General features: G+C 49.2%; 1 protein-coding gene across 1 annotated transcript in view; it reads right to left on the bottom strand.

Moving 5' to 3' along the window:
- Positions 1 to 2940: 2940 nt before the first annotated feature.
- Positions 2941 to 17158, bottom strand: part of Marco (macrophage receptor with collagenous structure) — a 33010-nt gene continuing 18792 nt past the window's right edge. The window contains 11 exon segments of the mRNA XM_037211473.1: positions 2941 to 3188; positions 4790 to 4966; positions 5798 to 5842; positions 6287 to 6385; positions 8076 to 8120; positions 13814 to 13855; positions 13858 to 13875; positions 13961 to 14059; positions 14697 to 14732; positions 14834 to 14932; positions 17128 to 17157. Coding sequence (XP_037067368.1) covers positions 3058 to 3188; positions 4790 to 4966; positions 5798 to 5842; positions 6287 to 6385; positions 8076 to 8120; positions 13814 to 13855; positions 13858 to 13875; positions 13961 to 14059; positions 14697 to 14732; positions 14834 to 14932; positions 17128 to 17157 — 821 coding nt within the window. The 3' untranslated portion in view covers positions 2941 to 3057.

Raw genomic sequence — 17158 nt, 5'->3', positions numbered from 1 at the left:
TTTTTGTGCTGGTATACGTGGAGGTCAGAGGTTGATATGGAAATGTCACTGCTCAGTCACTCTCCATCTTATTTATATTGATACAGAGTCTGTCAGCAAATCAGAAGCTCCTTGTTCTGGCTAGACTGCTAAGCACGGAGCTTCAGAGATGCCTTGTCTATCTCACCCAGCCCAGCCCTGGGGCGCAGGTTTACACCACCATACTGTCTTTTCTTTTGACACAGATTTCTCCCTATACATGTAGATACTGTAAATAATCCATTCACACACATGCATGAACACACACACACACACCTACACACACATGAATGCATGCATGCACACACACAAGTACACACCCACATACATGAACCCTTGCTTGTACACACACACACACACACACACACACACACACACACACACACACACGGCATGCTGCACACTTAAGAAGAAGTTGCACCACAGTTACAGTTTCTGCCCTCAGCTCACTGAGGTAACAGCTACTCTCTATCCCAAGATTGTCCCATTGTGGGTAGCCACTTGTTTCAAGCTCAGAGGACAGAGGAGCTCTGGGGATCTGGTCTGGTGGCTACATCCAACAAAGGATGGAAGGAAATTCCTCAGGCTGGAAAGCAAGTTCTAATTCAAGGAAAGTAGCAATTTAAGCCTAAAAAGATCAACAGGTCCTGTAAATACACGGCACACTGTGTCTTTCTTCTAATGATAGTTGTTGGTCTTTGAAGGAAGCTTCCCCCCAGAGACAGGGTCTCTTTGGTCATAGGTTGGCTTTGAACTTGCTATATAGTCAAGGAGGACTTTAAACTTCTGACTGCCCTGTCTTCACCTCCAGAGTGCTGAGATTACAGTCAAGTCCACCGAGCACAATCTATTCAGTACTGGGGGTTGAACCCAGGACCTTGTGCATGCTAGCCAAGCTCTCTACCAACTGAGCCACGTCCCCAGCTTTCCATCTAGATCCCTAGACCATGGATAATACCTGCTACCTCCTCCAAAATCAGCACCCAAGATGTGTTTTAATGCCAACTTTACATGTATGTGTATGTTATTTCATTAGTATTTCTTTTACAGTAAATAAGGATGAACATGTATACATACATGTGTATATAATTACTACCCTATGGGCTCTTTTTAAAAAAGATTTATTTTCATTTTATGTATATGGGTGTTTTACCTACATATGTCTGTGTACCACATGCATGCAGTACACACAGAGTCCAGAAGAAGGCGTTGGATCCCCTGGAACTGGAGTTAAAGGCAGTTGTGAGCCACCATGTGGGAGCTGGGACCCCTGGAAGAGCAGCAAGTGCTCTTAACCATTGAGTCCCCGTAGGTTCTTTTGTGTGTGTGAATTGGTGATTTGTATTCTTGGGGCATGGCCTCTTTTCCTTCTGATTACCCCATTACAAAGGGGAACTGAAAAGTGTTTGAATAAACCCATGTGTGTGATCATCTGCCTGTTGCCACAGACCTAGCATAACCTCATCAGGTGAGTTCTGTTTGTGTATGGTATTAACAAAGAGCCCGGGGCCCTGTTTCCCTCATTAGCAGCAATGCAAATCTCCTGAATGCTTCTGGAGTCCAACATCGTGCAAATGAAAAGGTGCTCACTCAGAATTCCAAGCATGGGAGCTGGGTCCAGTGGACCGAGATACAGGTGCTGGGCCAGTCTGTGAGCTGGAGGTACTCATGGAATGAAGGCCCATGTGCGTGGATGCTGCACTCCACAAATGCTAGCACCGGCTAACCCCACGAGCACAGGTCCAGCCTTAGACCCAGCATTGCGTTTCCCTTCTTGCAAATGGGTTTTGGAAATTTAGTGTGGAAACTACTCTTTGGGGTGAGGGTATGTGGATCATTTCCTAAAGGAGGCGCAATTCCACTTGGGTCTTAAGAATTTCCTAAAAATTGAGATACAGTCTGATGTAGCCCAGGCTAGCCTTCACTGTGTAGTGGAGGATGACCTTGAACTCCTGACCCTGTACCACCACATTGAGTTTACATGGTGCTGGGGATGGAACCAGGGCTTTGTGCATGCTAGGCAGGCACTCTACTAACTGAACAGAAATTATTTAAAATAGTGTTTTCTTTTCATTTACCATTTCGGGTTATTCTCACAAGGAGGAACTGTTAGCAACATTTTACAGCCTGGGAAGCTAGGATCCAGTGACTTATTGTGCAGCTGTTGATGAATTAAAATGTGTGTGGGGGCGGAGGGGTCAGAAGAGGATGTCAGTCAGATTCCTTAGAACTGGAGCTGGGAATGGCTGGGAGCTCCTTTGTAGGATCAGCATATGCTCTCACCTGCTGAGCCATCTCTCCAGCCTCTGAGGATGCCCGTGGAAGCCATAAGGGGTATCAGAGCCCCTGGAACTGCAGTTTCAGGTAGTTGTGAACCACCTAATCTTGGGTGCTAGGCATAGAGCTTGGGTCTCCTGTAAGAGCAGTAAGTGCTTTTGATCACTGTGCGAGCCATCTCTCCAGTTCTGGGGTTTCACACTCAGGCCCGCACACTAGCACAGTAAGTGCTTTTATCCACTGACCCATCTCCCTAGCCTTCAATAAGTGTTTTCAGAGTTTCTACTCTGGGGGTGGGGGTGGGGGTGCTGACAAGGTCCTCATGGTTCTGGAGCGCAGAGCAGCCCTCAGATGAAAAAGGATAGTTCACACGTATCCCGTGACCTGGCACCATCTGCAGGCTAACCCCTAGGCAGCAGATAGCCAAAGACAAGGCCATGTGCTGGTGACGGAGGGAGGGAGCTCTGACCGGCGATGAGGGGCTGAAGGGGTGGGGAAGACAAGATATGGCCGCAGTAACTTTCACACGCTTCAGCCTCATCTCCCCTCAGCTTCTGAGTCAAGGGCATGTCCGGGAGCCTAGCGTGTGCAGTTTGAGAGGACATAGCTATAAAGAACAGGGGTACTAGCTCAGTGACACTCAGACACAGCAGATCCCCGTTGAGCTTTATTAATCCCCCCAACAGAGTTAAGGAGCCCACAGATCTCCATGTGGGCGGAGTCTGAAGACACCCGGGGCCACAGCGGTGCCCTCTGCCCAAGTCAGCGGCACTCCACGCCAGCATCTTCGTCATGGTTGCAGTTGTGAGAACCCCAGGCGCTCTTCCGGCAGCTCCACAAATCTCTCTCTGTCCCCAGGCAAGCTACATCATCCAGCCAGATGTTCCCAGAGCCTGAGACAGCGGAAGCAGGAGAGAGAAAGGAAGGGTGTTAGGTGAGAGGTCAGGATGGCTTGCCAGTTCTCAGGAGCTCCCAGCCAGGGTGAGAGGCCAGTTGAGCCCGGGGCTCTAAGGATCTTATAGTATCTTTTACAGTATCTCCGATTCTTCTCCCACCTCAACCACATAGTGAAAGCCTCATGCAAATATTTACTACTTAATCCACACACTGTGTGTGTGTGCACACAGCCTTCCATTGTCTCCCAAGCAGCTCAGCTCCCTCACATCTGTATTTCTGCAGGGTCTAAGGCAGCCCTGCCTCTGCCAGCTCCCCTCCCTCCGATAGGATCGAAACCAGATCGTTTCTGAGGCCAGCTAGACCTTTCTTGAAAGGCAAGTATGAAACCAGGGAGATGGCTCGGTGTGTACAGAGAGCTTGTTGTAAAAGTGGGAGAACCAGCACCCACATAAAAGGGCTGACAGCCCGGCCCCGGGTGCAGTGAGACCTTGTCTCAAAGGAATAAGGCAGGCAGTGGCCTCTGCATGAGCAGAAGGTCTGTGCTTTGGGATGGGGTAAAGCAGAGAACACCCGAGAAGAGGAACAAGGGGAGCCAGGCCTTGTGCTCTGCTGTCCAGAGGGGGTCTTTTCTGAGGCGGGAGTAGGGGGTGTGTAAACTCATTCTGAGTGCCCCAGGGCAGCTCCCCTGAATTGAGAATAGTAAGTCTTGCCATGATTTTTCTTTCTTCTCATTCTCTGCTTTTGGTTTTATTTAAGACAGAGCTCAGCTATGTAGCCCAGAGCCCCATAATGGCCTCGAACTCTCCATCACCCTGTCTCTGCCTGGTAAGAGCTGGAGTAACAGGTGCTTGCCACCATACCTAACTTCTCATGTATTCTTTAAAAAGATCTTCACAGAACCTGGGGAGGGCTCAGTGGGTATAGTGCTGCCACTCAAGCCAGAATCCATGTCAAAAACAAAACAAAACAAACAAACAAAAACAGAAACAGGACATGGTGGTGTAGGCTTGTGAGAGACCCTGTCACAAGAAAACAAGGACCGAGAAACATCTGAGGCCATCCTCTATCTTCCACACACGTGTGCACACACATGCATGCTCACCCACATGAAGACACATGCACGTGTATGTGCACACATGTGTACACACACAGAGGTGGGGGCATCTTCAAGGCTAAGACCTCTGGCAGCTACTGGTTTGGGTTTCCAGATGTGGAAATGAACATCTGCCTTTGCTATGGTTCCATCTTCTCCCTCAGCTTTCAAAAGTCACACTTGTCCCCATTCCATAAACAATTCTGGCCACATGGCATTTGGACTCCAAGTCTGGATAGACAGTGACTCATGCAGTATCCAGAGCCCTTTAAAGCCTTTGCTGTCCCTGCTGGGAATGCAACAGTGTCCTTCAGACAGGTGGCCAAGCGGAAAGGGGTAAACCCAGAGCCCAGAGCTGCAGCTACTCGACGCAAGCTAAGCTGCAGGACTTGCCAGTTCCTTGAACCAATGGTTTTCTTCAGCCCCAGCCATACTACATCACTTCACCACAGGGTCACTTGGACATGTCTAGGAAAAAAAGTCCCTGGCTGCAGAGTCACTTACCACCTCCGAATCTGGCGAGACCTTTACCGCTGGAGTAACCGAGCATGCGGCAGAAGACAGTGGCGTCGTTATTATCCCAACTGTCATCGCAGATTGTCCCCCAGACATTGTTATAGTAAACCTCAGCTCGGCCTCGATTGGTGCCACCTGCAATCCGGACCATTAGGAAGGATTCGCCTGCACAAGAACACATGTGTGTAAGGTGAGGTGAATGCTAGCCAGCATTGGGGTGCATTTTTCTGCTGCTCTTAGAGGGTCTACAGCTTCGGAGGAGGGCGAACCCTGCTTGTACGATCTTGCCATCGGAGCTGGTAAGAATCCCACCTTTAGCACCAACACTTTCTGGGGTACAGCTCTCCTTCATTCTGGCCTAGAGGTAACAAGTCACAGGGGCAGATGCCTCTATGGGACTATGTCTTGCCATGTGTTGTGGAAAGGGAAAAAAAGGTTGATAAATGGGACAGAAGGAGACCATGGAGAGATGAGTTGAATAGAAAGAGAGAGAGAAATGAGAAGATGAGAAAAAAGAAGGAAAGAAGTGAGGGGGGTGGAGAGAAACACAGTGGGAGAGGGAGATATGGGAGAGTGGAAGAAGGAGAAGGAGGAGGAAGAGGAGGAGGAGAAGAAAAAGAAGAAGAAGAAGGAGGAAGAAGAGGAGAAAAAGAAGAAGGAAGAAGGAAGAAGAAGGAGGAGGAGGAGGAAGAGGAGGAGGAGGAGGATGAGGAGGAGGAAGAAGAAGAAGAAGAAGAAGAAGAAGAAGAAGAAGAAGAAGAAGAAGAAGAAGAAGAAGAAGAAGAAGAAGAAGAAAGAAAGGGGATCGGAACGAGGAGGGGGAGGGAGAAAGGATGGGGAAGAAGGGAGGGAGGGGTGCTATCTGGAACTCTGGCCACACACAGGTTCAGGTCAGAGATATAGAAGTCCTTGGAAGATAAGCACCCCATCTCCAAGATTTTGCAACACTGAATCGACTCTAAAAGACAAGGAAAAGCCAATAAAAATACCAATTACCTTTCTGACCCTTTTCTCCTGTTTGTCCTGGCTGGCCGGGAGACCCTGTCATGAAGAAAAGAAAAAAAAAAAAAAACATACAATTTGATTCAAGATCTCCCTCACCCTTTTTTCCCCACATCAGAACATACAGAGAGGGATGAGGGGTCAGTTACCCTCCCCCAGCTCTGCCTGTGACCTGGCAACTCTGGGAACAGCTAGCTGTCTGCGTCATGCGCACCATTGGTTGGGTAAGAGGACACAGGCCTCAGATGTGGCTAAGGGCTGGGCGTTAGGTTAGGGCCAGACATTTAGTGAGCAGCGAGGCTTGGGGCAGAATGGCTGTGGGGCTGCCTGAGGTGGCCCAGCGCAGGCGGGAGGCCGTGTGCTTATTGGGGAAACTTGGTTGTGCGTGCTAGTACGCAAATTGACAGCTCAATAAAGATGCCTCCACCAGGCTCGGTTCTGAAGACCCCTAACCTTTAAGTCCTTGTCAAAGGCAGTACCTACCTCTCATCCCAGCATCTCCCTTCAGGCCGGGCCGTCCAGGTTCTCCTTTGGGGCCTACCAGCCCAGGGTTTCCAGTGTCTCCCTTTCTGCCTGCAAGGCCTGAGAGGAGATAGTTAGCCCCATAGATGGCCTACTCTGCTCCCCAGGTAAATATAAGGGCCTTGATGATTAATAGATGAGTGACCCTTGACCATCACATCCCCGAGTAATGGGCTATGCAAAATGTAGCCAAGGTTTTGGTCCAGCGGAGGGCTATTCTGGTTATCTGGTCTTCCACCTTAATGCCATTGAGAATGCACAGGAAGATATGGCTGGTAGAGCCCTCAGAGAATGACGTAATTATGTGGAAGTTTCAGTCTTTCTGTGAGAATTTGCTAGAATGTTTCTAGGTCCCTGTGTCTGATTAGTAAATTAAGACTGCAATAGACTATGTAGCTCACATGGAAGAAACCTCACTCTAGGAGTCCGTCTGAGTTCTGATGTGGCGCTTGCTGTGGTGTGGGCATGGTTTGCACACACCCAACTAAGTAAGGTTCTTGTGTTGGGAGATGAAGCCTCAGGCAAGGGGTGTTAAGAGGACATGGGCATGGCGGGAAGTCCTCCAGGCCATGTGAGGGCACCATCTGCAGAAGAAAGCCTGGGGCCCTGCTTCTCCAGCTTCCCGTCCTGCTTGAGCTCCCACTGATAGACAATGGTTCAGATGGCTAGTGGCCTTTTAGGCATCACATGAGAAGAGCATGCTTGCATCCTTGTAGAAAGGAATCCCCGAAAACACTGTGAACAGCTTGGCGGCAGCGGTGGCAGGCCACCTAGCTGCACAGACAGTGATGATGGGACAGAGGCATCGGCACCACGGTTCTCAGAGACGAGGCTGGCCTCCTGGCTAGAGGGGCGGCGCTGAACTTTGGACTGACCGCAATTCCTCCCGTGCTCTACAAAGTTTGCTAGCTGGAGATGACAGAGCGGGGAGAACAAGGCCTTTAGGATGATGTTCCCTATGTTCCCAGCTTGCTGGCTGGCTGAGTAAACTTCAATCAGCTTAAAGATTCAGTTACAGCAGTTGGGAGGCAGATCTCTTGTGGATTTGAGGCTAACCTGCTCTACATAGCAAGTTCTAGTCCAGCAGGGCTACATAGTGAGACCCTATCTCAAGAGAAAACAAAACAAAACAAAAAAACAAAAACAAACTAAACCAAACAAACAAGAAAACCAAATCAAAACAAATCAGCAGATAAACAAAATGAGATTCAGTTCTTATCTTCGCTCATTGGTGTGTTTGGTGACAGGCAACATGAACCTGGGTGTTGGCGGCTGTACCGTGATCCTCCATTTACTTGTTTGTGTCTGCTTTGGGCATTATGGTGATGGTGATGAAGAAGAAGATGATGATCATGATATCCAAATGAGAAGTAGCAGCAGGAGGGGAGGAGGGACTTGGGGAGCCAAGAAGGGCAAACAGACCAAGGCAGGGATGGGGGAGCCTTAACCCCTAAGAGGAGAGGAGATCACCCAGTTCTTTGGTGGCAGCATGGCCTGGCATGGGTATGTGCATTGCCCACCCTCCCCGGGCTCTGCCTCACTTCCTAACCGTTTTAGAATACCGAGTTCCGGCCATTTCCCCCAGATCTTCCAGGGCAGGAATGGCGGCTTGGGTGTCAAACCTCAGAGTCTCTGCCTCAACTTTGAGGGGTAATGTCGCGGTGTTCCAAGTCAATAAGGTTTTTACTTCCACACAAGCAGGCCTCCGCAGCCATCAGCCTGAGAAATTAAAATAAAGCCAGCCCTTTACCTGGGACTCCTGATTCTCCTTTTGTGCCTTTCTGTCCTTGAATTCCTAAGATGGAAACACAGGGAAGGGGGAGAGGATAATAAAACTTAGATATTAGACACTTTTAATCTTAGACAGCCTCTACCTTTGTCTGATTAATGCAGACGGAAGGGTACACCGCTCTCCCTGATTGCTTTGAACTTCACAGTGGGGCGGAAGGGGAGACAGGCTGCAGACCGATGAAGACCAGCGTGCTGGGCTGAGGAGGCGATGTGTTGTGTGGAAGTCTGAGGCACACAGACTCCGGATTCCCTGGTCTGCCTTCCCTCCCCATCAGTGACCTGATTTGACTGTGAAGCCAACCCTTGTCCTTACTGTTTTATCTTTCATGAGATTTGCAGACGAAAGACCGGAAATATTTTGTAAATGAACATTTTGGTTCCAAAGACTGTGGAGTGGCCACCCAGATTTTTGGAGGTCATCACCTATTGTAGATGGGTCAACATAATTTGTGTGTTTGTGTTTGTGCGTATGGAGGCCAGGGGGACAACTTTTAGTGTCCCATCTTGTATTTCGAGACAGGATCTCTCACCAGGACCTAGAACACTCAAAGTAGTTTAGGCTTGTCAGCCAGTGAGCCCTGGGGAGCCTTCTATTTCTACACCCCCATCTCTATTTACAAGAACACAACACCATGCCTGCCTAATTTTTAGTGTGGATTCTGGGGGGGTCAAAATCAGGTCCTCATGATATGCAAGGCCAGCACCTATTAACTAATCTTGGATTACTCACTGTATCTCCAAGAGGTGTAAAGATCCACAACGGAAAAGGAGTCTCAATGTTCAGAAAACAAAAAAATAATATAGCAACCATTGGTGATTATTCCCTTTGAGGTTGAAGTGAGAGGTCCTCTCTCTGGCTCTTCCATCTATTCTATCCACCTTTTTTTAGTGTGTGTGTGTGTGTGTGTGTGTGTGTGTAGACCGAAGGACAACTTTCAGGAGTCAGTTCTCTCTGCCACATGAGGCCTGGGATAAAACTCAGATTGTTTGGCTTGGCAGCCAACGAAACTACCCATAAACCATCTCACTGCTCCCCTCCCTTCTTTACTCCCCTCCCCTCCTCTCCCTCATTCCTCTATGAACTAGCCTTTCAAAGAAGACCCCACTGTCTCCAGCACCCTTCAAGCATCCCCATGGTGGGTCATACTCTGTTCCTTTAGCACTCTAAGAGCCCATACTGGTTTCTTTCAAATCAGCGGGCCTCTCCCAGGCAGTTCTGTAAGCATGCCTGGGGGTGTGCAAGCTTACTGTGGGCCATTGAGAAGGAGCAGATGATACAACTGCTATTAATAGCCACCTGTGCCTGACAGGTCCCCACCTGTGACATAAGGCAGCCTTTCCACAGGCCACCCTACTGCATCACCAGAAACCATGTGGGGCCATCGCCTCCTTGCAGTGGCCTGAGGGAAGTTCCTTCCTGACCACCCCACCACCGCTCTGCTTGAATTTTCAGACCTCACGCTGTGCCAGCAAGGGGAGCAGGAGAGGGGCTGGGGTGGCCTCTTGAAGGGATTCCTGAGGGAAGTGTTGGTCAGTAGCAAGTCCCTGACTGGCCCAGAACTCACTCACTGATTCAGGCTGGGCTTTGGGCCCCTGATTCAGGCTGGCATTTGGGCCCCTGATTCTAGCTGGCCTTTGGGCCCATGATTCCGGCTGGCCTTTGGGCCCCTGATTCAGGCTGGCCTTTGGGCCCCTGATTCAGGCTGGCCTTTGGGCCCCTGATTCAGGCTGGCCTTTGGGCCCCTGATTCAGGCTGGCCTTTGGGCCCCAGGGATCTCCTGTCTCTGCCTTCCCTGTGTTGAGATTACAAACAGGTATCACCAAGCCCAGCGTGTTTCTACCTGGGTTTTGGGAATCCAACTCAAGTCCTCAAGAACTTTACCAACAGAGCTCACAGCCCAGCTCTGCCTTCCTTCCTCATTCGCTCCTCTGAGGGTCCCTGCTGTTGCCCGGCCTCCCAGAGGATGGAGTTTACCGATGACTCTCAGGGACATGAGGTGACCTATTCAAGGTCACAGAGGAGTGAACAGTGTCATCTGGCAGTTCCCCAGACTCCAGCTCCCACTGTGCCCTGAGCTGTCTTTGTCCACAAGTGAGCAAAGCTTGCCCTTTCCTCGAGTGTCACTTAGCTTGGTCTCAATGACCTCTCCAGGCTCCCATGAATGATATCACTGTCTAACTTCAATGTGTCTCAGAGTCCCCTGCATGTGGCTTGTGTGGGGCTAGGAGATGGTTCACTGGATGAGAACAATTCCTATGGAAGCATGAAAACCTGAGTACAAATCCCCAGCTCTCATGTAAGAGCCAGGCATGGACTGTGCATGGCTGTGCATGGCTGTAACCCTGTGTTGGGAAATGGAAGTAGGCAGATCCTGGTAGATGATCTGCCAGCAGAAAGTCTGGCTGAAACAGCAAGCTTCTGGCTCAATCACAGACTCTGTCTCAAAAGAAAAAAAAAAGTCTGGGAGTGATATGGGAAGTTACCTGACAAGCTCCTCTGGTGGCTTCTATACACACACACACACACACACACACACACACACACACACACACACACACACACGAGGACCAACATCTATATAAGCACTATTAACATCCATGCCCACAAGGGCTCCCATATACATGAACACGCCCCCACACTACACATACACACATATACACATATTAGGACCAATATCCATATAAGCAACATTTACACCCATGCTCACAAGGGCACCCATACACACACACACACACACAGTACTCACACAAAAGCATCTTACTAGGTCCATTCAGAGATGCTGATTAAGTGGGACTGGGGTGGCAGTCCAATGGTTCAGGGCCCCTCTTAATGTGGCACGCCTAAACAAGGGCAACCTGATTTCTCTTGGGTTACAATCTATGTTACCCCATATAACAAAGTCGGCATATCTTTGGGATCAGACATTGGGATGGACTCTCGGATCCACTGGGCACTAGCAGCCTATGTTTAGTGAGGGGTTTAGTCTCTCTGAGCCTCTGCATAATGCGCACCAACATGTGGGCACATATGTTCGTGGAGTGTCCATGTGAAGATCCACCGTTTATGTCCAGGGTTCCTCTTGATCACTCTCCTCTTAATCAAGGGAGCCTCTGGCTGAACCAAGCTCACCAGCTCAGGCTAGTGGAGCTAGCCTGGCTGCCCTGGAGATTCTGCCTCTGTCTTCGGAGGGCTGGAATTACAGGTGGCCTCTATGCCAGTCTGGCTTTTACATAGATTATGGGGATCCGAACTCAGGTCCTCATGTTGGTGCAGCGCCTTACAGACTGAGCCATCTCCCCAGCCCCATCACTTCCTGACTGCTAGGCATAGAAGATAAAACTCAGAATTGGGGGTTGATAGATCAAGAGTGTGGGGGTAAAGTTCCAAGCTCAGCAAACAGACCTCTCCTTGCTTATCATTAACCCATAATAGTGAAACTCAGGCCAAGCCAAGGCAATGTCATTCCTACGTCTTCATCCGAATCAGCTACATAGTTGCGTGAGAGATTCATAGCTTTATTTACAAAATGGGAAGGTCATGGCTTTGGAAACCTGGAATGCTCTATCAAAACTGGATAATTGCCACTGAAGCTCTAGCTTGGGAATTACTAACCTCCTGGCAAAGAGGATGCTGTCCTCAAACATGAGGATGACATCTGGATCACATCTGCCACCTACTCCTCTGGAAAACCATCCCAGAAATCACCAAATCTAATCTATGCAGCCATTCATTAGCCCACAGAATTCTGGGAGGTCTGTGGGAGGCTCACATAAGCCAGCAGATGCTGCACTAAAGCAAGCTTCAGCCTTGGGTGAACTGCCAACCCAAGTGGTGATCATCAGACATTGTAAATTGAATATATAACTCATCCTTTTTACCTAGGGAGCCACACTTAATGGGTGACCCATCAGATTGGACTGATGGTATTTACCACCTGGATGAAAAATGGATGTACACACACATAAAGACACCACATGAAGATGTTTACCAGGCTCTTGAAGACCAATGAGCCACAGACTAAAATGTCTGTAATAAAATTGGCATGGGGTCTTGTATATGTGCAGGTGCATGTATGTATGTGGGTACTTGTGTATAAAGTTAGTGTGGGGTCCTGTGTGTGAGTACACATGTATGCATGTGGCAGACAAAAGACATCAGCTGTTGTTCCTCAGATGCTTCCTACCTTGATTTTTGAGACAGTGTCTCCCACTATCCTGAAACTTGCTGAGTAGACAAAGCGGGCTGGCCAGTGAACCCAGGGAGCCACCTGTCTCCACCTCTACAGAACTGGGATTAAAAGCAAGTACCACCAAGCTTGTTGTACTTTGACATGAGTTCTGGGGACTGAATTTAGGTCCTTGAGCTTGCTAGGCAAACATTTTATCCACTGAGCTGTCTCCCCAACCCTGGTGAGAGGTATTGGGGGAGTCTGGGTCTGGAGAGACTCAAAGGACAGGAAAAATACGGGTGAGGTCATGGCTCCTAACTGCCTTCAGGAAAGTCACAAAGATCATTCACTCAGAGTCCAAGGCTTGCTATGAGGTACTGATGCATGAGTTAGTGAATGAATGAATGCGTCAGCCAACTACGTGACCAGTAGAAACTGGGATGGGCCAGCTTTTATGTGTGTCCATAGCCCTGCCAGAGGCAAGGACATCCAAATTGTTTGACCCTGTTCAACCTTATTCTCTGGCAGAGGGTCCTTGGACACTTTGGGAGACAGGAGCCTAGTCTCACTACTCTGTCCTCCATCCTCACAGAACTCTCAAGACTGCACAGGGCTTTCCAACTGGCATTTAGAGAGCCTGCACTTGGAACATGTCTGTAGTCTGTCTACTGCGTCCACCCACAGACATATCATTGCCACTCTGCCCAATGCAGTGGCCTGAACGGTCTAGACTAGGTGAGCATAATGTAGAAGCCTGACATCAGAGATCAAACAGATTATCTCAGGGACTGAGCACTGATGAGAGGCCATGTGACAGACAAAACTGGCAAGTTGTTTACAACCCAGCCACAAAATAGAAAGACTCGATATTAGTCTAGACAGGAGACTAGACTAAGTCTGTTAGTATATACAATAGAATAGAATGACTTCATGTTAGTCTACATGGCAGAATAGAATGTCTGTAATCTACACGACAGAATAGAATGACTGTGTTAGTCTACATGACAGAATAGAATGACTGTGTTAGTCTACATGACAGAATCTGGAAAAAAGGATCTTTGGGACCAGACTTCAGGACATACTTCCAGACCCACTGTGTATGGACAGCTTCAACTAAGCTGTATAAAGGCTTGTGAACTAGCTTCCATGAGTTCCCTGATTGGATCAGTGTTCCCAGCTGTTCCCAGAAGAGAACACAAGGGAAAAGTTTTGCCCCCTGTTCTAATCCTAGGTGCTGATGTCACCACAGGTGAGCCCAGCTAGGACAGGGTTTCAGCTTCCTTCTGTGATGCTTCAGGTTTGGTTGTGGCATTCAAGGCTCTCTGGGAAACATAGGCAGCAAAGAACAATCCAGAGACCTTGGGCTCAAGGAGACTTAATGGAGGAAATTACTTTCCTTTATCAGGAGCATCTGGGGCCAGAGAACAGGAAAATCTCTGCCCCTTGTGGGGTGCTGGAGGGCAATCCTCCTCCCTGTCCATCCAGAATATCCAGCAACTCCACTCCCCTCCTCTCCACACCCACTCACCTGGGTCTCCCTTGCTTCCCTTCACGCCTGCAGCCCCTGGAATCCCGGGGTCCCTGGAGGTCCTAGACAACAGACACCACATGGGTATAAGGATTGGGCTGGACAGACGTTGGAATACCTCTCCTAGGCAGGGATAAAGGGCCTCACCTTGTGGCCCAGGAGGACCAGTGCGGCCTGGCTCACCCTTGGCACCTGAAGATCCTGCTGCACCAGAAAGACCTGGCGCACCCCGCGCTCCAGGTGGTCCTAGAAGGTAAATGGTGAGGGCGGGGCTAGGGGTGAGTGGCACAAGGGCTCCCTACCCTCTGTGCCATACATCTCCTAACACTATCCAGCCGCCATCTTGAGAAGTCATCTGCTGCCCTATGGGTGAGAGAGAAGCAACGCCACAGACTGGTCTCCTCCGTCACAGCTGTGGGATCTAAGATGGTAGACAGATTGGGAACTTGGGGGGGGGGGGACACCGAGCTCTGCTCCTCAGCAGCCCAGGAGGTACACATGTGGAGAGGGTTATCATTAGAGTCTGTGCTCTACCTGCTGACCTCTTCCTTTTAGGAACGGTCAGGTTTCTAAGCCCCTGGAGTTCTCTGGGCTAACGCTATGATGAGATGGAACCTGGCATGGTGGTACACGCCTGTGATCCCAGCACTTGGGAGCTCGAGAATCAGAAGTTCAAATTATCCTTAGATAAGTAGTAAGCTTTAGGCTAGCCTGGGCTACATGAGACCCTGTTAGAAAGAAAATAAGGAAGCAAGGAGAGAGAGAGGAGGGAGGCAGGGAGGGAAGGAGGAAGGAAGGGAGGGAGAAAGACAATGGGTAACTTTCCCTATTTGACTCTCTCTGGGGACCGCAGCCACTCTGCCCAGATGCCCACAGTGCCTACCTTGATCACCTTTGGCTCCAGGAGACCCAGCCAAACCTGCAATGGACAAGGACTCCTAAGGATGCTGTCACTCTAAGGGCTACAAGAGAGAAGGGCAAGGCCTCCAGGTCTGCAGCACCTACAGTACAACCTCTTACCTGGTAGGCCTGGTTTCCCAGGGTCGCCTTTATTTCCCTGTATTCCAGGGAGACCTATGACCCCTGTGTCTCCCTTCATGCCCATGTCCCCTTTGCTTCCTGCAACAAACAAACAAAAAAGAAATCAAAGTTGGACATGGCATTTGCCATCTTACCCAAACTCCAAACTAATGCCCTGTGCCAGAGGTGGAACGTCTGGTCACAGCCCTCCAGGAATGAGCCCCTTCCCCAGTGACAGGGCATGAACTCATGATAGATTGGCCAGATGACCTGACACCAGAGACAGCTGGGCTGCCGGGATCCCAGTCAGAACCCCCACCCCAGAGAGAAGGATCACAGTCTGGGGTTACCCAGTACTTTGGGGGCTCATTTTACTCTCTCCATTTTGGGGGTTATCTTTCATAGCCTCTCAGACTGAAATTGGAATGTTCTAGAAAGCATCTTCCAGATGCTGAGAATAGCAAAGGTCGTTGGGAAAGAGAAAAACAATGCAGTGATTTCTGTGCCCGCCTGCGGCGCAGACAAGGGCTTCTCTGGCACCCAAGATTTCAAATTTTCCACTCATCATCAGCATTCGGAACTCATCCAGCTAGTCCTCTCCTGAGTCCTCTGTCTCGCCCTCCTCCTTTCCCTTAGTATCTGGTGCATATCAATGGAGGGCAGCCACCTTCCTGAAGGGCAGGTCAGTCAGGCGGTGGGCTGCACAATGGACTTGCTCAGTGGTAGCCGCTCTGAGAGCCACTGAGGTCACGTGGTTGACTGGGTGTGGACACCCAGCTCTGTTTCTACTGGGACCAACATGGGGTGAAGGTCTTAAAGAGGACTGTCACCCCAAAGCAACCTTTTCTGCTCTCTACTAGACCGGGTGGCAGAAATTTTGCTAAAAAAAAAAAATTATAGTTCTATTCTCTAATATTGAAATGCACCGGTTTTGTGAAGTGTGTACTGTGTATGCATGTTCAAGTGTGTGGGTGCACATGTATGTGTGGTGCTTGTGGACATGAGTTTGGAAGCTAGAGGACCTTGGGTATTGTTCCTCAGTTGTCATCTACCTTGATTTTTTTTTTTTTTTTTGGAGGTAGGTCTCTCACTGGCCTTCGAACTCAGCAGATAGGCTGGCCAGTTAGTCCCAGGGATCTGCCTGTCTCTGCTTCGCCGGCACTGGGGTTATGAGCATACACTACTGTGCCTGGCATTCCCACATAGGTTCTGGAGATCAAGCTCACACCTTTGAACTTGCACAACAAGTACCTCACCAAGGGAGCCATCTCTCCAACTTTCTATGCTATTATTTTGACAAGGGCTTAGAGAGGACTCAGGGGCACACCAACTTCCTCCCAGTCAAGCCAGAATGGAGTCCTGATTAATTAGTGAATGACTCTGAAGAGGATAGCTAGAGCAAGAACCAGCCTCCCTGGGTCTGAGTAAGACTAGTTCAAGGCTTGGGATGATTAGACGTAAAGAATGAATGTTTCCTGGGACCAGGGAGATGGTACCATGGGTAAAGTACCTGTTGTATAAGCCCGAGGTTCTGAGTTTGAATCATAGTACCCATATAAAAAGCTAGGCATGGCAGTAAATGCTTGTAATCCTAGAGTTTGGGGGCAGAAAGCCGGAGATCCCTGGGACTGGCTGTTCAGCCAGTGAGTGAGCTCCAGGTTCAGTGAAAGACCCTATCTCAAGAAGCAAACCATAATGAAAATGTGTTGCATGAAAACATATATTTTCAATAAAAAACAAAACAAAAAGACAAAAAGAAAGAAAGAAAAAAGGTGCAAAGTGATGGAGGAAGACACTCAGTAGCAACACATGTACAAACATGTGCACACCCATAAACACGATACATCACACATACATAAAAAAAAGAAGGCTGTTTCCTGATGGGACATCAAGTGCTAATTAAGGACTGAGTTCCATGTGCACTAAGACACCAGCAGGGAGCAGGAGACACTCGGGTGTCCTTGCCTTATGAGTTCAAACCGTTCCATGAAAAAAAGCACCTTGAAGGCTATCACCACACAGAAATAAAAATGTATGGGTCACAGATAAGCCAACTATCTTGGGTCAATCAGCGTATAGTATACGTATCACACTGTCACCCACAAACACGAATAATTATGAATCAATTGAAATCAATTAATTCCTTTTGGAAAGAACTGGAGTACAGTCGAGGCTTCTCTTAAACAGCTGGACAGGAAGTTCTTGAGCCCTGTTCTCAGATAGAGCAGGTAGACACAGGCTCCTCGCCCCCTCCAGCTTTCCCATGAATGCCAACACCTCAACATGACTCTTACCTGGAAGGCCTAGGTCCCCTTTGTCTCCTTG

Source organism: Peromyscus leucopus, chromosome 15 (assembly GCF_004664715.2).
Source record: "Peromyscus leucopus breed LL Stock chromosome 15, UCI_PerLeu_2.1, whole genome shotgun sequence".
Classification (NCBI taxonomy): domain Eukaryota; kingdom Metazoa; phylum Chordata; class Mammalia; order Rodentia; family Cricetidae; genus Peromyscus; species Peromyscus leucopus.
Note: the sequence above shows the minus strand (reverse complement) of the source record. Positions and strands in the feature narration are given on the sequence as shown.